Source organism: Parastagonospora nodorum, assembly GCF_000146915.1.
Source record: "Parastagonospora nodorum SN15 chromosome Unknown scaffold_32, whole genome shotgun sequence".
Classification (NCBI taxonomy): Eukaryota; Fungi; Ascomycota; class Dothideomycetes; order Pleosporales; family Phaeosphaeriaceae; genus Parastagonospora; species Parastagonospora nodorum.
In genome coordinates, this window is record NW_001884580.1 from 225427 (window position 1) to 248597 (window position 23171).

Here is a 23171-nt window from a genome sequence, read left to right on the forward strand (position 1 = left end):
GTCCAATACTTGCGCATCACTTCTTCCGCCAATCGAATTCATTCGCACTCTGCACCTGAAAATGTGATAGGAGCGTGCATGACATCGACGTCGCCGCGCTTCCACCCAACGAACTTGAAGCCGAAGAGAACATCGTTCCGACGGACATCGGCAGGTTGTCCAGGAGCGGGGGTTAGCCACATTCCAGTAGAATTGCCACGCCATTGAAACTGAGATGCATCACGACCATCTTTTCGAATTTTTCCAATGGATGCTACGGCGAGAAGAGCGGCCATTCGGTGACCTTCCCGTGTCCGAATCAAGAAGAAAGGCACAGCCAAGTCCAAGGGCTTATGCGACCAAACTATACACAGTACAATAGCTGTACGCAGTGACATTGGGATTTGAAGTTGATGGCAAAGCGCTGTGTATAGCTTCAGACTATGGGATGCTAGGGTGTACTTTTTGTCGCACTTGACAATCTGCAGTAGCAATCTTGATCAGACCATCAGCTCCATTCATTTTCTTAAGCGCTTCCGCTTTTGAGCTTCGGTTGCTTGTTGACCATATCAGTCCATAGGGTCTTTACTGCTTACTTCAGCGCCAGTAGGTGCCCAGCTCGGGCATTCGGCTCAGAAGATGTGTTGTACTCCATGGCTACCACCCGACAAGTGAATAATCATGAAGGCACGGCTAGTTCCCGGGCCGATAGTACTTTTATCAATTTGCCGTGGAGTGTGAAAGAGTGAAGCAGTCACAGGAAAGATATAAGACAACAATATTGTGTATTGGTATATAACACGTAAGAAATTGCTGCTCGTGTACTGGCAGGTGCAAAAAGAAAATGTCAGCAGCCCGTAGGCGCGACCCAAACCCCGTCTAATGCAGTGTATCCGATATTGACCCTGTTGAAATGCGACAAATGAAAAGCGGTCGCGGTGACCATGTTGCTGAGGTGACCGGTGGTCTATTATAAAGAGTGTTATACGTCGTCTCCAAAGTGCCTCGCATCGCACGTGGGTGATCAAGCAGCACACTTCTGCTTCTCATGCCTGTGCTCACGCTCCTCACTACGGCGTTCTACGATTGCCTTTGTTACAACAGCCTGCTCTGCTCCTTGCTCTGCCCCTTCCTCGGCTGCAGCTCGCTGGTTGAGCAGACTCAGATACGTTTGCCATCCAATAGCAATGACGCCACCGAAAATGCTCCTGTACTGTATGGGTATGTATGCGAAACTAAAGGCCGTGATCGCGGGCCAGACCTTGCAGGAATTGATCCAGCTAGTGGGCACGGTGTTCTTGATGCGTTCGATGATCTCGGAAGTGGATGCGCCGGAGAGGAGACATTGCATGCCGAAAAAGTACGAGTTGAAGACGGGCGTGAAGAAGGCTTGGTTCACAGCGACCTTGGTTGTCAGGGACAATATCTTGGAACCATAGTTGAAGTTGTTGCCCAGCCATAAGAACCACCTGTACGCAGGAATCGAGCTTAGTCCTCCGATTATCAGCGACCGACCTGTGCGATGCCAGTCGCGGTTGTCGCTCCATTCTTGTACCCAGCCCTTCTCTTCTCCCTCTTCGGCCGCAGCCTCCTTTGGTGCGGGCTCTGCAATGCTCTGCGCAACCAGATCGCCAACAAAGTAGATGACTAGCGAAGATATGAACTGTGTCATATACGGTCTCCTTTGTTGCACGCGACCATATGCGCGGAAAGGTCCGTAGATTGGTTCAAGCCAGAGCCAGCTCGGCCCAGGTATCGTGCTTGCGGTCTCAGGCGCTTTCTGCGCAACAGGCGGCCTTGACGCATTGTGGCGGCGGGTAACATGTGGAGGCGAGGTTCGTAGACGTGCAGTTTCGAAGCGCGAGGTTTGTTCGGTTATGCGATTCCGGGGGTAGTTTGGTATGCGCCGCAAGCCCACGCGAGCCCACGCGCAAGAAGTTGGTATCATAACGGCGGCCGATGAGCACTCATGAGTCCTGTGTGCAAAGGGGTTGTAAGAGAAGCAAAGGAGTGAAGTGTTGAGGGCTGGCGTGTCATCTGCGCCGGGCTTGTGATTAGAGTGCCGAGGGTTCGGCTCTGGAGATTTAAGGGTCCAAGTCTCCCTACGCTCGGACTGACTGAGAGCATGCGAAAATGAGCCGGGTTTGGCCTGCGGAGATGAAAGGGCTTAGTAAGTCTGGGTATGACGTAGGACCATGAGACCTGGCCGCATCCGTGCACGTCTTTCGGAGCACCTACCACGAACAATAATTTGAAGTTGCAGAGGACTTTACATCTTTGACTTCTTCAATTTTTGAACCTCGGAAAAAGTCTCCTGGCAAGCATACCGACTCTCCTGAAGTCACGCGCAACCCTTTCATCACATAACGAGACAGATTAGAATCAGTAGATACGTTCCGGCTCTCCTATCGCATCTAGAACAGTGCATCTTCACAGGCACTACTTTATATTAGGAGAGCTCTGCCTGTAGATTCCGCGACGAGTCGGACGGACATCTCGTCACCGTGAGCGACTACTCCACACGAAAACCATCATGGATAGTCGTCGCAATGATCTCGCGCCTCATTTCGAGCGCCACTATTAAGAGATATGTGTCTGAGCGGAGTTCGAAATTGAAGGTGTCGGCCTTGGACCAAAAGTTCGACTATGGGCTCGACGCCGACGAGCTCAAACCTCAGTACGATATTTAACCCCTGTGCAAACCCACGAACAATAATCTCGTCTGCGCAGGTAGCACGGCGGCTACTGTGCTAGACGAAGTTGCCGCAATCATACCTAGGCTAGGTGTACGACGTAACAACACAAAGAAAGCTGTAGAAAAGGTAAGAGTGTTCGTAACGCAGGCACCGGTCTACACCATTCGTAAACGCCCGCTGCCGACTCAACTACGTGGGTCTATCAGGTACGGAACCTAGAGATCGGGAAGCTTATGCTGGTGTGACCATGAAGTAAGAGACACTGGTGAAGCCAGTGGGTAATTTATAAAGCCCTCTTAAACTCGTAAATTTAAACCTATAAAAGCTCATACGAGCATTCCACATTCACTAGGATACAGTACACAGTGCCACAAACACGTGCAAGTTCTTGCTTTGTGCCAAACCCGGCCTGAACCAGCTGTCGCCGAAACAGACCGGATTATTGCGTGTTAACATATTTGGTCAACTCATTGGCCGCGAGTATTTTCTCAGAGCATCATCGAGCCTGCCCACGATGCCCGACAACTCCCTGATTTGCTCTGAAAGCATTGAGAGGCCTTGAGGAATGACGCACCGAATCAATCCAAGGTCCGCATTATCCTCTTTTACCGGCCACTCTGGTCTGCGATTCCACAGGGCACGACTTAAAGCGTCTAGGAAACGCTTTGAAAGACTTTTTGTCGACGGCACGCCTAAGTACCCGAATGAGATGCCTGAACCATGGCTATAATACGATGGTGACGAGAACATCACTACACTGGCAATTAGGGTTTTTATCCTGAAGGTTTTCTACGTACCTGTAGCACACTTCCAACCGAAATTCGGCTTTACAAAGTATTTCTGGAAGATTGCTTGATTCCGTAGCTGTCTTGATCAACACAGAGCTCCTCGTTCCTAAGCTTAGCTCGTTGTTACTTCCAAGTCTCGACAGGAATAACTATCACGCTTACGATATCCGAGGGCTTACTCGCTAGCCGAGATAATGGTCTCGTCGATGAGTTTAAGAGGCAAACCCTAAATACAGCTACTTTGGATTGTTACGTCAAGAAGATCCCCACCCTTTCAGCCGGCTTCATTCGCATCGCTGACATAAGGAAGTCCAACCATTTCAAACTTAAATTTGCAGTAACTTAGTGGAAAATCCCGGCCGCAGAGCCAAGTATGGAGCTTGACTGGGTTCATACACCAAGATGACGGTGAGCTTTCAGTTTACAACGCAGACATCCAGAGACAATTCCAAGACAAAGTCGGCGGCGAATTCAGCTGCGGGGAGAGGCCAAAGTTATTCACATCACTACCCAGCGTTATGCCAGTATCATATTCATGAGCAATTTCTACTACCAATGCAACAAGTACTAGGCACTCCAACAATTTGTGCCCGCTCTGCTCAAACTTGTGACCTCCTCATAGACTATCTAGTAAGTTATGTAACGGCCTGGATAGCGTCAAAGGCGTATTGGACAGTGAAAAAGCCCCCTAAAAGACCTTGAGGACAGACAGCTTTAGCTATCGCCCCGATATACTATTCGCTGTAGTGCGCAAGAACAGATACGAAACGTTGCGCCACACAGTACCGAAGACACTACCAGCAAGAATGAAACCAGCGACGAGGTTGATGGGAGCGCAACACTGGAACAAAACCTTCAGTGGCCCCTCGACAACGACGAACCAGCGTGCGCCTCTTACAATCCAAGCGTCCTCCGCAGCCTGAGTGACAAGGAGCTCTTCTGCATCTGCACCATGGCCGATGAAGTCAACAAGTAAGTTGTAACAATCGTCTCAAGGCTTTCATCCACGCGTCTGGATCTACAGGCGTTCACAGCAAAGGTGAGGACAGTGGCTGACAAAGCCCGGTCCCACAAAATCCCCGACCGTCCACATCCAGGTTATGCAACATGGGCTTCCGCAGTATCATGGATGGGCAAGCTTCAGGGGCAGCATGCCGCTGCAGAGACAGAGCTTCAGCCTGGGCCGCTCCTACAGGGTCTTACAATGCCGCCGGAGCATTTAGTCAAACCGATCGAAGACATCAGTAGTCCCATTGTCGCCTTCGTCTCGTATCCTACAAAGGATAAGACGAGTACGATGCACATTGATTGGGCCACTGTCGACGACATGACCAACATGTGTATGTATTTGCTAGATACTAAGCTTAGCCTACACAAGGTCCTCGTCGGCCCTGGCATTTTGCATATCGACATCTTTCCCCGACGCATCGACCACTGCCAAATACGTTGTAAGAGCACTCGGATGAGTACTCGGCTACGCTGCTGGATGAATCGAAGGCCCACTCGGTGACCGTGAGTGGCCACATAGCGCGTGAGCTCTAAGAGAGGTACTTGAAGAAGAAAGGCGCCAACTACAACAAGGTCTATATCGTAGGCACAGAGCGCTATGAGAAGAAGCTGTCAGCAGCTTGGACAGAGTACGACGTGAATAGGATCGACATCAGGCGCCTTGCAGTCAGTACCTTCCACCCGGAAGGATTCTTGTACGGCCGATATACCACTGACAGAGAATCCAATGCCACTTTGCGTTTCAAGAACGACTTGTTTACTTCGTTGCTTTCATGGCGTTCGGAAAAGCGCCAACGATGCCATCCTTCCTCAGTAGTACGTTGTACTTCTTCCAACTCTCAACTGGCACCATCATCACACTCCAAGGCTTTCAAGACTTCGTGGATGATCACAAGAACAACTTAGTCAAGCAACAGTCTCGTCCTAGCCTGAACACTGATTCGCTTGACGGGTTTCTCAAGAAGGCTGAACCACTGAAGCCTCACCGCGCAAAGATTAATGCGTTCCGCAAAAAGTACAACATCAAGCAGAAGCTTGCTGCCCGGTGATGGAACAGTTCTGAGATCCAGGCGGAACACGATCCTGATTTACTCAGCTACACGAAGATGGCGGAGGCTTTTCAGGCGAGCACGCAACGATCCCGCGACAAGACAGCCGCGAAGCAAAAGCCGAAGCCATTCGCAGAGAGAGGTCGACCGCAAGAAGCTCAACGAGAAGCACCGAGTTACAAAGGCTAAGCTGAAAGCTAAGCCTGAGGATGCGAAAAGACGCAGCACTGCCTCTGGGTCTTGAAAGCAATGGTTAGACTGCGCAGTGAGCATGCGTACTTCAAGGAATTAAGCGCACTTAGATTCTACTCGATGCACAATTTATAGCAATAACATAGCTAGCTCTCGCAAATGCGTATAGTTTCGCAATTTTTTTCATCTTCAAATGTTTCTACATCACTTTACTAACTTTAGCATGTTATATGTAAGGTATATATCATACTTTGCCACTTAACTTATTGTAGCCCTTTTCTTGCCTAGACAACTTCTAATTTACTATCATATTGCAATCTTATGTTTTAAACAGATCAGCTTTTAGTACAAGTCATCACGTTCTAACCAAGTGTGTTCTCCAGTCAATAGTGGGCAGAACTCGTCGAAGATGTGGTAGGAGACTAGGATGTTATTTGGCATACCGAGTGCGACGGAGGATGTCTGATACTAGGCGAAAGTATTTCTAATCGTGACCCGCTCTTTGCCGTGGACCAGAGTCAGGTCGCCATGCTCAGCGAAGCGGTTAGTGGTAGATCATGTCGCGAAGCTCGCCCGGCACGCGCTAGCTGTCCGAGTCCGCAGGGAGAGCACTGTCTATAGACCTTCGCTGAACCTACAGCTTGCTCAACGTCGTCTAAGACTGCTAATGTAGATTGGTAGCGGCGCTGTGCGGGTGCGTACACTGCGCTCGAAGTCTCTACGACATCGTCGTCAAAGGCATTGTTCTCTTAGCCTGTGCCCAAGCTTTCACTGTGCGCCTTCTCTTTCTTTGATAGCCTTTGCTCTTCTCGTCTGTCTAGCTTGCACCGCAGAGCCTTTTGTCTATCATTCGCCATAGCGACTTTGTAGTATGCTAAGAAGATGTACTTTTACTGCAGGCGAGCATGCAGAGGCTCGCCTGCGTCGTATCTAACAGCCCGAAGCTATATATATACACAGGGTGCTGCCGTCGCAATCGAACTTTAATGATAGCATTTATAGCTTTAGGCAACCTGATTACTTTCTCTCGTAAGTAACAACGTGTTGTGGAGCAAGTGCAAATTTTAGAAAGAGACGCTGGTAGACTTCTAACCGTCTAGCAAACCTGGGATATGCAGATCACAACCGAGACACGAACTAGAACACCATAACCTGACATACATCTCCTACACTCAGCCAACTACAAAGAAAGCGAATTCGATGCAAGAGGTAGCAGGTCATGTCATGGCCTGAAGCTCTACGCAGGGTCTCGGTGTTGCAAGAGAACCCCAGCGATGCTGCGTCTTGCTTCAGGCCGTCAAATGACTGCAATCGCTTTCCATCGTCATACTGAAGTTTGTTTCGCCAAAAAAAAAAACTCGGTATTAATCCCATTGCACTGCGGTATGCGCAATAGTGTCGTCACGTGATTACAGTTCATAGGCCTTTGCGATGTGATAAGTCACTCCGACGAAGCATTGCGGTAAATGTTCAAATTGACCGGAGGTATTGCTTTGTGATATGCTTATCCGCAGCACATTGAGAATGTGAGATGAAGGTGGGGCGGTTTTATTAGTGACGCGAATACACCCAAGGCCATCTCACAGCAACCAGGCATCACGCGCAATAGGAATTGGGCAGAGCCAACCTTTCGCTTGGCCAAAGAAACAATGCTGAAGAGATCAAAAAGATAGAAATAAGTCTATTCCCATAGTGCTAGTGAGTTCCTGGTGGCATACGATGCCTGGAACAACACCTCCTCCTGGAACCAAAAACTCCAAATTGATCAGATCAGATTGCCAAAAAGAAACGACGTAGGCAGGATTCGAACCTGCGCTCCTGTTGAAAATTAGTGAAGAACTAATGACTTCGTTGAGGCAGGGACTAACCCGAAGGAATATGATTACAAGCGTCTTGATCGTTCGAGTCATACGCATTAACCACTCTGCCACCACGCCTTGTTGATTGATGGAGGTTTAGCAATTTAGGTATAATATATTGAGCTGTGTCAAAGCAGCGACACATCAAAACCGTCAAATGAGTACGCTCATCACAAGTATAGTTGTACAACGAGGGCAGAACCGTTGGTGGAGAAATGATGGTTCACTCCACCTCGGATGGAAAAGTCTTCACGCGGGGCGCCGTTTACTCCGCACCCCAACAATTACCAATCTGCACCTACACAACTCAAATTTCCCTATTCCTTCTGAGAGCCACTTTATCAAAATGTATTGTCTTACTATTCTAAGGTGAATTGATTATTCGCAGCAAAAGGTAGTTCGCGCATTTCCAGCTTTGTTTGTCCAAAATTTCCTCTGTGACTTAAGTACAAGAGAGATACGAAGATTCCTCACTGATTAACAGAAGCTGGTTGGCCAGAGTAAGTCTTATGCGGGTGCAGAGTATCATTCATGTGGGTGCGGGATAGAGACCCAATCACGTGATGGCTTGGCAACGTGGCAACCGGCCCTAAATCTCGGGACCAGCCCGTCCCATGTGGGGCCGGTGATCCGCCTAGTGGTGCAGCTTCTCCCAACACCATCATTGGCTTCATGCAGGTCCGAACAACCCCAGAATAACTCTACTAGGTATCTCGATCGCGCAACGCGAGCGTGCCTGACATTCTTCGAGGCGAGCTTGCTGGGACGACGCCGACGTTTGACTGCGACCAGACACGTCATGCAGTAGAGGCCCAAGCGCGAGCGACACCATGGACTCCATCGCAGTCGCTCCCAAGGCGGCGTCACTGGCGTCGCCAAAGGTCGTCAAGAATGCCAAAGGCAACATCGTCCCCAGTAGCCAGATGGCGCATATCGCCTATGGCTGCGGTGCGTACCTCTAGTTGTGCGGAAGCCCATATCTAACTTGGACAGAGCACATGGGCGAGATGTTCGAGAATGCGCGCAAGCAGACACTCATCGCCTACCAAGCCATCCTACGCAACATACACGAGAAGCCGAGTATAATAGCGCAAACACATAATTCCTCCTCTGAAAGCAAACCTGTCGTTGCGCTGCGGCCCCTGTACCTGTGCTTGCAATGTCCCAGCATCATGACGGAGACCGATCGAGACCACCACTTCGAGACGAAGGCTCACTGTTTTTGTGAGTTTGGCATACCGCACGGAGAGTGAAGTGCTGACCGTGTGTAGCGGTTGAATCACGAGAGGGCAACGTGTATTGTGGCAACTGCCAGGACTTCATATATGACCCAGAACTCGAAATCAGGAGGCTACAGAAAGGTCGGTACATACCCGCATGTAAGGAGTATAACCGTAAGCTAACCCAATAATCAGGCAAGAAGCGCAAATTCGACGATACGACGACCGCCGACGACGTGAAGCTGATCGTCAACAACTCCACGTTCCTTCCCTGCCGAGCGATTGGTCTACGAGGACTTTACAACATGGGTCAAACATGCTTTATGAGCGTGATACTGCAGACACTGGTGCACAACCCCTTCATACGAAACTTCTACCTCTCAGAAGGGCACAAGCAAGCCGATTGTGAAAGGGAGGCATGTGTGAGCTGTGCCCTTGATGAGATGTTTGTGGAGTTCTACTCATCGGATAAGAATGAGGGCTTCGGAGCAGTCAGTATGCTCATGGGAAGCTGGCTGGCTGGCGAGGTGAGCTGCGACGGGCAGAAAATGTGTCATCGATGCTAATTCAGACAGGCACTTGCAGGCTACCAACAGCAGGACGCACATGAGTATATGCAATTCATTCTCAACACACTCCACCTCGCAAACGGTGGCTCTACCGATTCCGATTCCGATGACTGCAAATGCGTGGTCCATCAAACTTTCTATGGCAAACTTTCTAGTACCGTCACATGCGACAGTTGCCGCAACGTTACAACCGCGCAGGATCCTTACATGGACCTCAGTCTCGACATCAAAAATCAAACAAAGAAGCGAAAGATGAATGCTGACAAAGGTGATGATGTGCCGCTTGACCTGAGGGATTGTCTTGAGAGGTTTACGGCAAAAGAAAAGCTAGGTTCGGCAGAATATACATGCCGAAACTGCGATAGCCCACAAAATGCAACGAAGCAACTGAGCATCAAACGACTGCCACCAGTACTCGCTGTTCATCTGAAGGTATGTATTGTCACTTGATTATTAGCTTTCTCCTGACGTTTCCAGCGTTTCGAACATACGAAATCCACGTCATCCAAGATCGAAACGCGTGTCCGCTTCCCCATTAGATTGGACATTAACCCGTACACCACATCACACCAACAGATTCTCAAGAAGTCTCTGAAGTCGACAGGTGCACCGCCTACGAACTATAATACCAATACGCCAGTGAACAGCCTGACCTATGAGCTCTCCTCGGTCATTGTGCACAAAGGCAAGATCGACTCAGGTCATTACGTCAGTTACTCTCGCGAGGGTAATGACTGGTTCATGTTCGACGACAGCAAGGTAGTACTTGCAAGCGAGGCAGAAGTTCTAGCTGCTGAGGCCTACTTGTTATTCTACATGGTGAGCGGACTAGAGGTCTGATGTTCCTGAGCGTGTCAACTTCTGTTGGAAACCATCCGACATGAACATTTGTCCCCCACAGTCAAACCACACATTCGCGACCTGCGATCGTGGTGTTGTCTGACAGAGCTAGTTTGAAAATTAGATCATCGATAATACCCCGTGGCGATCTGGAAAGGGGCGGATGGATTCTGAGATATGGTTACGCGACAACTCTGGTGCAAAAGCGTTCGGCGTAGGGCGCCGAAGGTGTGAATACTGGGCACCAGCACAAACTCAGAGATTGGAAGCTGTCCCAGAGCAAATCCTACGACTTGGCAAAGCGTCGACACGACGTTCGATCATACATCAATTATGCACACTTCTGCATTGCTGACAGACCGTGTCACCCGGCTGTGCGCAAGGTAGACATTTTGTTTGGGTAGTTCAATATCATGATACGCCTCATCTACGCCGGTCCAGATACATTCATAGCCAGGACAGGACACGAGTAATGATCATCTCCTGTTGAAATGGGTTTGCATCCAAATCGGTCATTTCATCTCCATTTCTTTGCGCTCAAAGGATCCACAAACCGTGTTAGCGCCCTAACTAGGGGACCTGAGTAGAATTTGATACCCACGTTAAGGCCCCCTGGTCTTGGTAAGAATGCACTGCCACTGAAAGCAGAGAGCAGGATGTAGCTTTCGCCATAGGGTGATCATATGCAAGTGCGTTGGTCACGACTGGCATTCATTACTACCACACCTCCGCTCGTACTTGGGATCACATAACCCTTACGCCTCGCCACAACCATGTCTTCTACAAATTTTAAGCAGCAGTTTAGTCATTTATCTCACGATTCAATCGATAATCTTTATACGCAGTGGCAATGCCAGTCTCGACTGCTCTGGACAGCGTCAGCTCTTACGTCTCTGCTCAGCGCAAGACATCTCCTAGTCGAATCGAACTACCACTTTCCACTGTTTTTGTTTCCAGCACAACTGATTGTGGCAACCACTGTCATTCTGTTTCAATACCCATGGAGACGGAAGGCTCATCATCGTACGGAAGACCCCCTTCCATGGAGCGGCTACATGCGCTGAGAACCCCTAATGATCATGGGTGCGATGTGCTTTGCATCACTTTCGATGGTGTGTATGCTACAGGCCATCTTACACAGCAAGAACCTACCTACTCTTGTCATGCTCACCGTGAGTATTTCCGTGCAACCGAAGTCGTATTGGGCTGACATGACTTAGACCATAGCGTTCTTCGCATCGGACTTCCTTTCTCTCCTCTTTGGATACGCATCCTGGTCGCGCACCGAATTGTCTAGAGTTGCTCTACTACTCCTGGCGTGTGTTGGCATTTTGATGGCCAAATCCCGCCTGACAAAGCCCAGCTTGTTGAGTTCTATACCTGCAATGATGTTCGCCGGCATCGCGAGAGCACTCAATAGTGCTGCTTTACAACACAATCTGAGGGGCGTTCCCAGTCCAACGGTACAAAGATTCTATCTACTAGGCGCTGGATACATCATTGGAGGCATTTGGTTGCTCCTGTGGTCTGACAGAGATCTCGCTATGGCAGAAATAGATTGTGTACCGCTGATTGCACTTGCGATCAATACCACCGCAACGACGACAGCTTTGCTAACTGGGACTTCCATGATATTTCCCATGGGCGAAGGCCAGCCAGTCGACGAATTCAAGACCAGAGAGACAATACCCTGTGAAACCAAGGACGCAACCACTCTCCTTGCTCTTGTAGGGCTCACAGGATGTTATTCAGCGCTTTCGGCACGCCGCTCATACATAAACTGGGTCCAGTATTGCTGCTTCGCTTTGGCACTCCTTTGCATAGGTTGCAAGTCTGCGCTTGGTCGCTGGCACGACAGTGCTCCTAATTCGAGGGGCGGCCTCATAACATATGAGCTCCTGGAGGATCAGTCTCTTCCTATAGAAACCGACAACGAGAATCACAGTACACTAAACGATACTACAGTGTCTCCATGGGCTCTCGTCTCAAGAAGGGACCGCAAGTCGGACGTTCCGCGGATCTGTCAGATTATTGCGGTGCTTACTCTCTGTATTTCAGCCGTAGCACCGAATTACTTCACGCCAGACTTCCAAAAAATGGCAAGCCTCGACCGCGAACTCAAGCCAGAAGTAGCTATGGAGGTTGTCATCAGCATGTACAAAGAGCCGGTCGGAGACGTGTGGAGTTTTATTGCTGGACTCAAGAGTGCACCAGAGACGAGCAAAGCTTCTGTCCTAATCTACACAAAAGACGAGGATGCGGACATTAAGAATTTGAAAATGAGGACAGGAGCGGATGAAGTTGTCAAGCTGGCAAACATTGGACGAGAAGGCGAAACGCACCTTCACCACATCAACAAGCGATGGGATAGTCTGGCAAGGCACACCATGTTCCTTCAAGCCGACGTCAAATTCGACCGAGAATTCTATTCACGTTTAGGAAACTATTTCGACGCCGATCGTACGGGCTTCCTGAACCTGGGCAGAGCAGATGTCTGCGACTGCGACACATGTGGAGACCGCCACTTCTGGTCTGATAAGAAAGGGCTTTTTCCACAGTACCATAACAAGATCTACAACTCGAGCGACTGCAACAACGTTGTGATCAATTATAAGGGGTCTTTCATGGTATCTGCAGCTCGCGTCCGAGGGATTAGTAAAACGATATACAACGAGCTTTGGCAAGCCTTCACAGATCAGAACAGTTGGGCGCATCAACCAGAGTTCTTACAAGGCAAATCGGACTCTATGAATGCGCCTTACTTTGGATATACTATGGAAAGGATGTGGAGCCTGTTATTTCAATGTTCTGACATGAACGTTGCATGGAAATGCCCAAGTTACATGAGTGGTTGGAGGATAGGTGGAGAAATTGCTGACTGCCAATGTTTCGACAACGACGCGCCCAGATGATACAATGGACATGACACAATTTGAACAGACACAGTTGCCACGCGGGCGGAGTCGACCATGAGACTCCGCCGAACGGGTGTCGCGCCGCTCCCCTGGGTCAATGTGACGAGACGTCTCCGAGCGATCTGATAGGCTATTCGGTCAACAAAGGCTTTCTGGAATTGATCCAGAAGTGTTTGAAGATGAAAATGCATCAAAAGGGCCCGAGGTGGAGGGTGTTCCAGCGCCAAGCTGAAACGGCAACGGTTAAAAAGCAGGGCCCACGCGGTCGCTGCGCCCGTTTGCACGTGACATCTCATCCCCACTTTGGCCCGATGCAGCCTCGCATGAGATGCATACCCACCCCTGCAGCGAAGCTCAGACATGACTCGGCACACCGTTAATCTGTCATGGCGAACATTCCCTTTTTCTACGGGATTACTGTCTTGTCAACCTTTTTATATTGTTGTCCCTGCACCCCCATGTTCATTAGCCTCTTTTAATTATCTAAACCCTTGCGAATGTCACTTCATACCAGCTGGCTCACCTCAATCACTTGACAAAAGCGACCTCTTTGTGGACGATTTTGCGCTGACTCGACATGGCAAAAGTGCATCGAAAATCTGGGGGAAAGAACCTATCAGTGGCGTCCAACGGCAGTTTCGACGACTTGTATTTGCACCGCCAAAGCCAGCTATTTCGAGAACTCGAAGTGCTTCTCGAGCTTACACCTTCGACTTTCAGCTCCAGGCTGTTGGCACTTCCCAAGGAGATAAGGGCGCAAATCTTCGATTATGTACTGCCAGACACAACGCAACGCCGACCTGAGTTGCACACCTGTCTCTGGGGAGCGGACATGACCAATGGTGAACCATGGCGACACGACATTTTTGGCTACGACACTGCGGTTTCAAAAGCACATCGTTTACAACCACGACTGCTGCTTATCAACAAGCAGATTCGGGAAGAGCTGTTACAACATTATTTCCGGCGAAGCAAATTGACTTTGCACGCTGAGCTGCGGAATACACGGCTGAATAATGGTCACTTCGATTTCTCGCCACACATCCTACAGCTGCCAATGCTGAAGCACGTGACACATATTAGATTCTACGTCGAGTGGAATTACACCATCACGAATCATGCCTTGAAGGAGGTTAAGCTGCTAGATCAAATACGCATGACCGACAATCTGCTGGAAGCCATGGACGAAATCATTGCGCCGCTGCGGGCAGTTGAGACCATCGAACTTTCAGTATTATTCTTCTGGAAACACCGTTCCGGCAAAATGTACAGTCTTTCCATGCAGGACCTATTCGACTTGGAGGACGTCTTCAAGCGCTATGCGGAAGAACGATGGCTGCAGATATTGCGGAAGAGCCAGTCACCCGGCACATCGCCCAACCCATCCGCAGGTGTAGGCTACAAGCTATCCAGCGAAAATAAAGGCACGGAGCAGAGCGGCGGGATGGAAATTTTCGTCAGTCAAGATTTGGGAGAAGCAATGGGCCATCGGAGACAAAGCAGTGTGGACTTTTACGGACATTATGCCATTTCGGATCCGTTGCCGCAGCCATGTTACAAGCACGGAGTAATGATATGAATTGCGCAAGTTACCTGCGTGAAGAGAAAGATGGGGAACCTGGGGTTTAAACAAACTTCGTCAGCCACGGCGCAAGTTCCGACCCGTCTTATATGGCGTGTATGCGAATTACTCGATGCCTGATCTCACACCAATAATATGCATGTTTCGGCATGCGCGACAAAGAGGTCGGCCGAGGTGGTCGTACATGAGTGGATACGAAGCACGGGGAAGAAGAGGGGTTGATTGGCTTTGCAGACTCGCAAAACGTCCGGTATCGCACGCAATGGCAGAATCACTGTGCAATGAGTCACTAATAATGAGGACTACGCTTTAATTGTAAATCTTTCTATCTTAGAATTGGCCGCTGCAAGAGCTGGGCGGAAGATGCACGGGAATACCGGCAACAACCTCGGGTGGAGCGTCTACGCGCTCTTAGGAAGGTGCAGATAGGTGGCTAGTATCGTAAACGCCTCCGCGCTTTGATCGACATCTCCCACTTTTCCCCAGTTGACGTGATAAGACTCTCTCGTTTACACTGTCAAGCGTCTGGGCTGAGTTCATGCTGGGCTGGTGTTATTGTGAGTTTCTCATATTTGCTTTCTAATTCTCCCTTTGTGCGCCCGACGCTTGTTTTATACATGCCGCGCAACATAGCCGGAAAATACGGCACTATCCACTCCGATCCTGCAGTATTTCCGTTAAGTCTTATTTCCCAATTCACTTTAATACCCATATTTGCTTCGATCAAGTGCACGTCTTGGCATATCGATATTTCCCTTCCCTTCTCGTACGCTGAGCTTCATTGCGCCCTTCTAGTCTTCTACTTACGACTTGGCTCAGTGCAGCTAAGACCCACGTCGCTATATGCCAAGCTCCATCTATACCTTTCCAATCGCTGTTATCGTTATGCACATTGAATAGGAACCTATATCTTAGTCGTCAACATGGCCGGCGGTCCTTCACCGAACCATCAAGCAACGAGAAGTGAAATCATTGATCTTGCTGCCATGGAAGGACACGATGCGGATATACCTACCAACGTTGGGTCGATACACCAAGCCAAGAGTGATATATCATCACAGCCACGAACTCCAACAAGCGATGAAAACAATGTTTCCGCATCCTTGGAGAAAGACCTTGAGAAAGGCACCGACGCCGTATCAACTACGAGTGCAACTCATCCAGAAGAGCCCCCCAACCCGAACATTGTCGATTTTGACGGGCCCGACGACACAGAGAACCCAATGAACTGGAGGGCATCAAAGAAATGGGGCATGATATCACTAGTGTCTGTGATCACTTTTCTCACGCCACTGGCGAGTTCCATGTTCGCACCAGGTGTTCCAGAGGTCATGCGGGAGTTCAACTCTACGAGCGATATGTTGGAAGGGTTCATGCTCTCAGTCTATGTTTTGGGTGTAAGACCGTACCACTTTCAATACTAGCGCGATATGCTAACTTTCATATAGTTTGCTTTTGGCCCTCTGAGTATGCATCAAGCAGTATTGTAGATCTTCATACGCTGACATCAATCAGTCGTCGCACCATTATCAGAGATGTACGGCAGGTTACCCATGTATCACAGCTGCAACTTGCTTTTTATCATCTTCACCATCGCGGCAGCGGTATCAACAAGCATGAGCCAATTCGTAGTATTCAGGTTCTTCATGGGCTGTGTGTACATCATCCGCACTGCTTTTGACCTTGCTGATCGATACACCTAGCTTTTGGTGGGGCACCTCTCGTACTAGGAGGCGGAACAATTGCCGACTTAATCCACCGCGAACAACGCGGGACAGCGATGGCTGTCTGGGTTATGGGGCCGACGATTGGTCCCTGTGTCGGACCTGTATGTTACGACCAGGCGTGGACTGCATACAAAGCTTGCACTGACCTGAATATTAGATTATCGGCGGCTTCTTGACGACTGCGAAGGGATGGAGATGGAACTTTTGGTTTGTTGCCATAGTTGTACGAATAGCGCCACACTTTCATAGTAAAGTTGCTGATAAACATCAGGCTAGCGCAACCTTCATCATGTCGCTCATCCTGATGAGAGAGACATCCGGAACCATCATTCTGGAGCGCAGAGCAAAGCGTCTTCGTGCTGAGACTGGAAACGACAAACTAGTTTCTAAACTCCACAGCGGTCTGACGCCTTCAGAGCTCTTCCGATTCTCCATCGTCCGTCCCGTCAAGATGTTCTTCCGCTCGCAAATATGCTTCTTCATCAGTTTGTATATCGCCATCACTTACTCATACTTGTACATCCTGTTCACGACCTTCACTGCTGTTTTCACGAACACATATGGCTGGAAAGGTGGCGTCGTAGGATTATCATTCACTGGGTGCGTGTAGATGAAGTGATCGATTCGAAGAGAAGAGACTAACAATTTATAGTCTCGGCATTGGCTCGCTCATAGGACAGCTCGTTTGTACTTACTACGGCAACAAAACTGCCGCAAAGCACATCGCGTTGGGCGACTTCAAGCCAGAACATCGCCTCTACAACATGGCAATCGGTGGGTTCTTCATGCCAGTAGGATTCTTTATATATGGCTGGACAGTACAAGTTCATACTCATTTTATGGCTCCTATCATAGCCACAGGTATCATCGGATTCAGTCTCTTGATGACCTTCATGCCAGCAACGACATACTTGGTGGATGTTTTCACGATACACGCAGCGAGTGCGATGGCTGCAAGCACGGTCTCAAGGTCATTGTGTGCTGCTCTGATCCCGCTCAGTAGTCAGCAAATGTATGCGAAACTGGGATACGGTTGGGGCAATACGCTACTCGGGATTGTCGCGTGTCTGCTCATCCCCATTCCTTTCCTGTTCATCAAGTACGGAGAGCGGGTTAGGAATAGAAGCACGGTGAAGCTTTAGGAATGATCACCAATGACGCATAAAACAGAGTCGGCATAGCATCGCGTAGTATTAATCGGATTATTGATGCAGTCTTGACAGGAATATACCATTCCAGCATCGAGGTTTTGACACCTCGGATACGGGTACAGCTCCGCCGACCCCACACCTGTCGCGATGTGCGCTAAAACAACGATCTTTCGACGTCATCGGCCCATCAAAACATTTCTAAGCAGCAGCAATTGATAAGAGTCCGACATTGACTACGCTTTCTGCGTGTGAACAGCGGTACATATCGGCACAAAACCTAGGCGTTATTGGCCGCAGACTTCTATTATGGCACCATCAAATCTCCCAGACAGCAACACCTCACTAACCTACACACAACCATCGACACCACCACACCTCACGCATACTCCATTACCAGAATGCGGACCCAATAATCTCCTCGTCAAAATCCATGCCGCTGCCATCAACCCCGTCGACATCCAACTCTGGGGCAACCCAGTAATCGGCTGGCTTGCAGGCAAGAAAGAGAAAGGAATTGGGCGCGACTACTCGGGCGAGGTCGTCGCCATTGGCGAAGAGCTGCAAAAGAGCGGGAAATGGAATGTTGGTGATGAAGTATATGGCCTGTGTAATCGAGCTACAGCAGAAGGCACATTTACGCAGTACCTGAGCATCGGGCCTGGCGAGCCTATCGCGAAGAAGCCAAAGTCACTAAGCCATCAGGAAGCCGCTGCGATTCCTCTGGTAGTTCTCACTGCGTTCGCGTGCTTGGACTGGTTGCCCACGGAGTCGCAGAGCCCGAACGAGAAGAGGCGCGTTGTCGTGTCGGGTGCTAGTGGCGGTGTGGGGATCTGGTGCGTGCAGCTTGCGAAGAAGTTGTACGATTGCCATGTCATTGGCATCTGCTCGGGGCGCAATGCCGATTTTGTGAAGGAGCTGGGTGCGGATGAAGTCATTGATTATGGCAAGCAGGATGTCGCGAAGACTTTGCTGGATGGACGACCGGGTGGGAAGAAGTATGATTTGTATATTGATTGTGTGGGTGGGACGGACATGTTCAATTATTGGGCAAGTCAACTCGTGCTGAGCTCATGGTATGCGTTACTGACACTATCTAGACTGAACTTCTACACACGTACGGCGCGTACATTACAATCGTTGGCGACAAGACATCTCGCATAGCCATGGGCGGACCTGCAACTTACTTCACTCATCCATCGCAAGTGCTTCGACATATTCGAGGTTACATCTTTGGACCGCGATATGCAAATGTCATCTTGTACCAGAAAAGTGAGCTACTGGAGCAAGTAGCGATAATGACAGACGAAGACAAGTTCAAGGTCATCGTGCAAGACGTTGTCAAGGGCATTTTAGATGAGCAAGAGCACAGTGCAGCATGGGAGAAAGTCAAGGGGTACATGGTGGAAGGACGAGTCAGGGGCAAGATTGTAGTCGATATTGCATGAATGCACACTGAATATTGAACTACAACACACATGTGTCCGGTCACAAAAAAAGATAGTGCATCCGGAAAACATTGAGACAGCTGTTTGCACAGACCCTTGGAGAGACGTCAAAGCTCGCATCCAGGCTTCCGACCTTGCATGCAAATCTGCAAGATCGGAAAGTCGAATCGTTCCATTCCTCGCTTGCGCCATGCTTTCGTGCCCAAATGCTGTGGCTTCCGTCGTCCCAGCCCGCCCTTGCACTTGCATGCCTGCTGCCAACCTGTCAACCCATTGCCACGGCGCATCAGAACCGCGGAGATCTCTACAGCATTTCTACGTGCCTGGATGAATTCACTTCTGAAGAAGTTGCCCCCATGCGCGATGCATACATTGACTTGGGTAAACAACTATGAAAGTTACGACTTACCTAGGTACCAGATGCCTACGAGGAGGCCCATTTCCGTCAATGACCTGGATCTAACACGACATCCCATCATGCATGCACGAAGATATCTTCCGCCCTTCCCGGCCGTCGAAGCTAAATGCCATCTAAACCGCGTGTCACCCGCAGTTTCCGCCACATTCCTTACGCATCGAATGTTGCACAACAGCTCGTTTCGATGCCGTAGAGAGTGACACGGCGTGGAAAAGCGAATATGGATCGCAGATGAGGAAAATGCGGCTAATTGTATACCCGAGAACGATTTCTGATTTTGAAATCGCACAGTAACATCATACAATATGTGAGATACCTGGGTATTTCTTTTCTAGCGGTGGGTGTCTGGAGAGAGGGACATTGGATATCTTGCTGAACCCCGAAGTACGCATGGAGTGCAAACGCCATTTTTTTGCTTGAGGTTTGATCAAGTAGTGTTAGGAGCTTTGTCAACGACACCCTGAGTCACTTCTCCCAACCTGCACTGCTGTGTTCGAAAGCGTACATTACATCCACTGCACCTCATGGATGGCTTCCTTCCTCCGCACAAGTCCCCCCCTTCATCTTCACTTCTTCTGCTACACACATGCAAGCAAACGTCGCAGCCTTAAAGCCTAATCTACATACCTCATCTACGAAAGAACAAGTGTTTCTTCTAAATTCCAAAGCACGCATCAAGCCCCAGCGTCGCAATATGCCGCCCTGCAGCGCGCACGTACCCTTTTCCCAGACCGCCCCAGTTTTGCCACGCGACAACACAGACCCGCGCACGGATGATGTTGCCGATCGATCAAGTGACAGCCTGTGCACATTCATGCCCATGCGCGCAGCGAATCTGAAGCATGATTATTATGCCGTTAGCATGAGCATTTGCTCCAAAGCCTCCTTCCTGTATGATATACAACACTATACTATACTGTACCATACCAAACCATACCATCACATGAAGCAAGGCCGTTTGACATATCCATTTTAAAGTGCAGTCCAGCGCACACAACAACGCAGCGCTATTCTTAGCCGCCGTGTTTCACCCACGCGCGCCCCCCTCCCCAGTCCAATCGCGCAGCAGTGTGTGCAGCGGAACCAAACCCGCCGTCCCCCCCATCCCCATCTCCAAAATCTCACCTTCTCCAATCCTGCACCGCTGCCCAATTCACATACTCGCCCTCCTTCTAATTGCGATCGCCATGATTCCCGCTCCGACGTTACGCGACACCTGAACGACAGCCGGGACTCCGCGGGGAAGCAATGGAGCGCACGCGTCGGTGGACGGTTGCAGCGGCATCGCCTGCAACTCCGAGGAAGAGGATATCGAAGCGGAATCCGAGCGTATCGACGACGGGGTTGGGGAAGGTTGCAGAGAGGTTGATTGAGTCGTTGGGAGGGGTGAGGAGGAGGGATGGGAGTGGAAATGTGCGCAAGGCGTTGGCGAGGTAAGGAATTACATCTGTCTATCTTTTGATGATTAAGGCAAGCTGGATATTTACATTGCATAGCCCTTTCTTGGAAGCCCTGTTTCGACTGCCGAATGAGTTGCATTTGCACATTTTGAGAGAATTGTGTGTCGCGGATATCCTGTCTTTGCGACAGACATCGCGCCTGCTCAACGACCTCATCACGAGTAACGCGCCGTTGCTTGTGCGGCACTGGGTGCAGTCTCGCCTTGGAGACTTGCATCTACGTCTGTATCCAATGCCTAGTCGGACCGCCGCGGACTTTGGCTTTCTGCTGGCCATGCGACGCAGACACATTGCGTCCATCAGACTGACGCGCCAACTAGCCGACCACCTCGTCGGCGACCCGTTGGACAGCACATGCCCGCGACAAAGACAGCTGTGGACATCGGTGTACGAGCGCATGATGCCGCTGGTCTTCGGCGTGGGCTTCTTCCTAGATGAGCACCGCCGGCTGCTTTTGGAAAGGGACCTTGGACGCATCCGGCCACGCTCGCATATTGGGTACAACGTCTGCACAACAGGCAGTATTACCGAGCAAGAGATGGCCATCATGAAGAAACTTGACGCGCCGCTGCGATTGCAATACTTCTACATGTACTGCTTCATTGTTCAAGTGTTGATGCGCAAGTTGCGCCCACCGAGACGAACAGGGCCTGTGGAGAAGTTTTTGAGAGGATGGCTCAGTCAGCCCGCGTGTCCTGAAGACGTTGCTTTCTTTGTTGTGCTTGGCGGCATTGGCCAGATTGCAAAGTTACTTGCAAGACCGTCGTATGGTGAGCGTCGTCGCTATTCTGCCATGCGTTTCAGATTCCACACCATGTCGCCACATACTAGCAAGTGCTGGCGACGGCACTGGAGGAGACATTGGAGTGGTGTCCCCCGCATTATTGGATGATCTGCCATGTACCAAAATTGGTATAACGCGGCTCGACCAAATATGGCGGCCATTGATAGCACAGATGATGCAGCCGGGGCAGTAGGGAGTTTACTGAACAGGAAAGGAGATGCTATGAGGAGCTTGCGGTGTCGAACAAGTTCGTGAACGAGATCATGGGTTACGATATATTGCAAGGTCGACCAGCCGACGGCGGCGACTTGGAGGATGAATAGACGGAAATATAATGGAATGATAATCATACTACGGCACCACAGTTAGTTCTCATCAGTGACGGTTGAGCCGAGTCTTTCACATGCGTGCATCTTCCGGACGTAAAATCAAGTGTCGAAGATGGCGGGAACTCCGAGGAGGTATAGGCAAATCAGCATGTGTAGTTGATTAGCGGCAAGACAACGGCCGTAGCTGGGAGGCTGCAAGCGCCCCAGCTCACGAGATTTGCCTCTTGGTCTTTACCCTGGGATGTTGTTGAGCGCTGTTGGAGTGGACTTTTGCGACTAGTTTCTGACTTTCAATGCCACCATGGCTCTTCATTACGTACTCGGCTCCTCGCATAACACGCTACGATGTTTAGCAGCACGTTCTCGGCATACTCTGCGGCGGCTATGGTAGTCAAAGCTCAGGAGTACATACGACCGGTTGCCGTTTGTGCTTAGCAGAAGCTTGAGTGCTCTATACGCTGAAAGAGCCATTTACTCAGATCTCGGGCTTGATGACTTCTTCCAAAGACGTGTCCCAGTTCTGGGGCCAAGCGTGTCCAGACTTGGATTGGTGGCATGGTCTTCTCCAGGATTTGCGCATTCTTCCGGAGTCCTGGTTGCAGACGATCACAAGGCGGGCAATGGTGGTGAAGAACAAATTGCGCGCCACAGACCCTGCAGTGGTTGCCGTCAAAACCGGAGCCCGTGACAGAGCAGGCAGGTGTCGTTGTTTGCGTGGCTTGGGCGGCCCACTTAGATGAAGCTCGTGCACTCCTTCTGGAAAGAAGTGGAGTGTTTGGAAAGAGCTTTGGCCGAACGAGAGCGAGGCTGGAGAGGGTCGCAGCCAATGGACGCGGGCTCAGCGGTAATCACCGCAGCGCGCGCCAAAAGGATTATCCTTGAATCGAGGCTAGAAAGTCCACCGGGCTCCATTGTTGCTCCGCAGAGCACGCATCGAGGCTTGCGAGGCCTTGCAGATGCATGGAGGAAGAATTTGAGGACTGCGTGACAGAGTGGGTTCAGCCGAAACACAATGCGGCAGCATGACGGGTGACGTGCGGATGTGGGAGGGAAGCGATGCACTTCACTGCTGCTTCTGGCCTCTGAGAGTGATGGGTGACGTTGAGGATGCGCTGCAATTCAGGAACGGATTGGCGGGGCTGTGATTGATTGATGGATGG

At 50.1% G+C, this 23171-nt stretch overlaps 14 protein-coding genes and 1 non-coding gene across 15 annotated transcripts; 11 read left to right on the forward strand and 4 right to left on the reverse strand.

Annotated features, from left to right (window-relative positions):
• Positions 1-38: 38 nt before the first annotated feature.
• SNOG_14549 (hypothetical protein) lies at positions 39-634 on the reverse strand (the record flags this gene model as incomplete). The annotated part of the gene is made up of 3 exons (XM_001804679.1): positions 39-343; positions 459-535; positions 576-634. 3 exons carry the CDS (start codon positions 632-634, stop codon positions 39-41), a joined length of 441 nt encoding a protein of 146 aa, XP_001804731.1.
• A 369-nt stretch (positions 635-1003) lies between these two features.
• Positions 1004-1651, reverse strand: SNOG_14550 (hypothetical protein; the record flags this gene model as incomplete). The annotated part of the gene is made up of 1 exon (XM_001804680.1): positions 1004-1651. One exon carries the CDS (start codon positions 1649-1651, stop codon positions 1004-1006), a length of 648 nt encoding a protein of 215 aa, XP_001804732.1.
• A 461-nt stretch (positions 1652-2112) lies between these two features.
• On the forward strand, positions 2113-2669 carry SNOG_14551 (hypothetical protein; the record flags this gene model as incomplete). Its single annotated transcript, XM_001804681.1, has 3 exons — positions 2113-2149; positions 2237-2319; positions 2433-2669. The coding sequence occupies 3 exons, from the start codon at positions 2113-2115 to the stop codon at positions 2667-2669; spliced, it is 357 nt and encodes a 118-aa protein (XP_001804733.1).
• Positions 2670-4018: 1349 nt separating this feature from the next.
• On the forward strand, positions 4019-5008 carry SNOG_14552 (hypothetical protein; the record flags this gene model as incomplete). Its single annotated transcript, XM_001804682.1, has 4 exons — positions 4019-4093; positions 4224-4435; positions 4460-4803; positions 5007-5008. Coding segments are annotated over 4 exons (633 nt in total).
• Positions 5009-7501: 2493 nt separating this feature from the next.
• On the reverse strand, positions 7502-7649 carry SNOG_16705. The gene is made up of 2 exons: positions 7613-7649; positions 7502-7535 (listed from the first exon to the last, which is right to left on the reverse strand). It is a non-coding gene; the product is annotated as a tRNA-Ser (tRNA).
• Positions 7650-8401: 752 nt separating this feature from the next.
• SNOG_14553 (hypothetical protein) lies at positions 8402-10200 on the forward strand (the record flags this gene model as incomplete). The annotated part of the gene is made up of 6 exons (XM_001804683.1): positions 8402-8519; positions 8565-8795; positions 8843-8965; positions 8987-9318; positions 9367-9792; positions 9937-10200. 6 exons carry the CDS (start codon positions 8402-8404, stop codon positions 10198-10200), a joined length of 1494 nt encoding a protein of 497 aa, XP_001804735.1.
• A 2096-nt stretch (positions 10201-12296) lies between these two features.
• On the forward strand, positions 12297-13112 carry SNOG_14554 (hypothetical protein; the record flags this gene model as incomplete). Its single annotated transcript, XM_001804684.1, has 1 exon — positions 12297-13112. One exon carries the CDS (start codon positions 12297-12299, stop codon positions 13110-13112), a length of 816 nt encoding a protein of 271 aa, XP_001804736.1.
• Positions 13113-13692: 580 nt separating this feature from the next.
• Positions 13693-15164, forward strand: SNOG_14555 (hypothetical protein; the record flags this gene model as incomplete). Its single annotated transcript, XM_001804685.1, has 1 exon — positions 13693-15164. One exon carries the CDS (start codon positions 13693-13695, stop codon positions 14692-14694), a length of 1002 nt encoding a protein of 333 aa, XP_001804737.1. The 3' UTR covers positions 14695-15164.
• Positions 15165-15620: 456 nt separating this feature from the next.
• Positions 15621-16400, forward strand: SNOG_14556 (hypothetical protein; the record flags this gene model as incomplete). Its single annotated transcript, XM_001804686.1, has 3 exons — positions 15621-16094; positions 16146-16164; positions 16213-16400. The coding sequence occupies 3 exons, from the start codon at positions 15621-15623 to the stop codon at positions 16398-16400; spliced, it is 681 nt and encodes a 226-aa protein (XP_001804738.1).
• Positions 16401-16713: 313 nt separating this feature from the next.
• SNOG_14557 (hypothetical protein) lies at positions 16714-17427 on the forward strand (the record flags this gene model as incomplete). Its single annotated transcript, XM_001804687.1, is given in 3 exon segments — positions 16714-17024; positions 17041-17215; positions 17302-17427. 3 exon segments carry the CDS (start codon positions 16714-16716, stop codon positions 17425-17427), a joined length of 612 nt encoding a protein of 203 aa, XP_001804739.1.
• A 454-nt stretch (positions 17428-17881) lies between these two features.
• SNOG_14558 (hypothetical protein) lies at positions 17882-19020 on the forward strand (the record flags this gene model as incomplete). Its single annotated transcript, XM_001804688.1, has 2 exons — positions 17882-18648; positions 18690-19020. 2 exons carry the CDS (start codon positions 17882-17884, stop codon positions 19018-19020), a joined length of 1098 nt encoding a protein of 365 aa, XP_001804740.1.
• Positions 19021-19226: 206 nt separating this feature from the next.
• On the forward strand, positions 19227-19472 carry SNOG_14559 (hypothetical protein; the record flags this gene model as incomplete). Its single annotated transcript, XM_001804689.1, has 2 exons — positions 19227-19401; positions 19441-19472. The coding sequence occupies 2 exons, from the start codon at positions 19227-19229 to the stop codon at positions 19470-19472; spliced, it is 207 nt and encodes a 68-aa protein (XP_001804741.1).
• Positions 19473-20686: 1214 nt separating this feature from the next.
• SNOG_14560 (hypothetical protein) lies at positions 20687-21790 on the forward strand (the record flags this gene model as incomplete). Its single annotated transcript, XM_001804690.1, has 2 exons — positions 20687-20871; positions 20935-21790. 2 exons carry the CDS (start codon positions 20687-20689, stop codon positions 21788-21790), a joined length of 1041 nt encoding a protein of 346 aa, XP_001804742.1.
• Positions 21791-21832: 42 nt separating this feature from the next.
• SNOG_14561 (hypothetical protein) lies at positions 21833-22005 on the forward strand (the record flags this gene model as incomplete). The annotated part of the gene is made up of 2 exons (XM_001804691.1): positions 21833-21871; positions 21892-22005. 2 exons carry the CDS (start codon positions 21833-21835, stop codon positions 22003-22005), a joined length of 153 nt encoding a protein of 50 aa, XP_001804743.1.
• Positions 22006-22008: 3 nt separating this feature from the next.
• Positions 22009-22923, reverse strand: SNOG_14562 (hypothetical protein; the record flags this gene model as incomplete). Its single annotated transcript, XM_001804692.1, has 2 exons — positions 22009-22818; positions 22914-22923. The coding sequence occupies 2 exons, from the start codon at positions 22921-22923 to the stop codon at positions 22487-22489; spliced, it is 342 nt and encodes a 113-aa protein (XP_001804744.1). The 3' UTR covers positions 22009-22486.
• Positions 22924-23171: the final 248 nt, after the last annotated feature.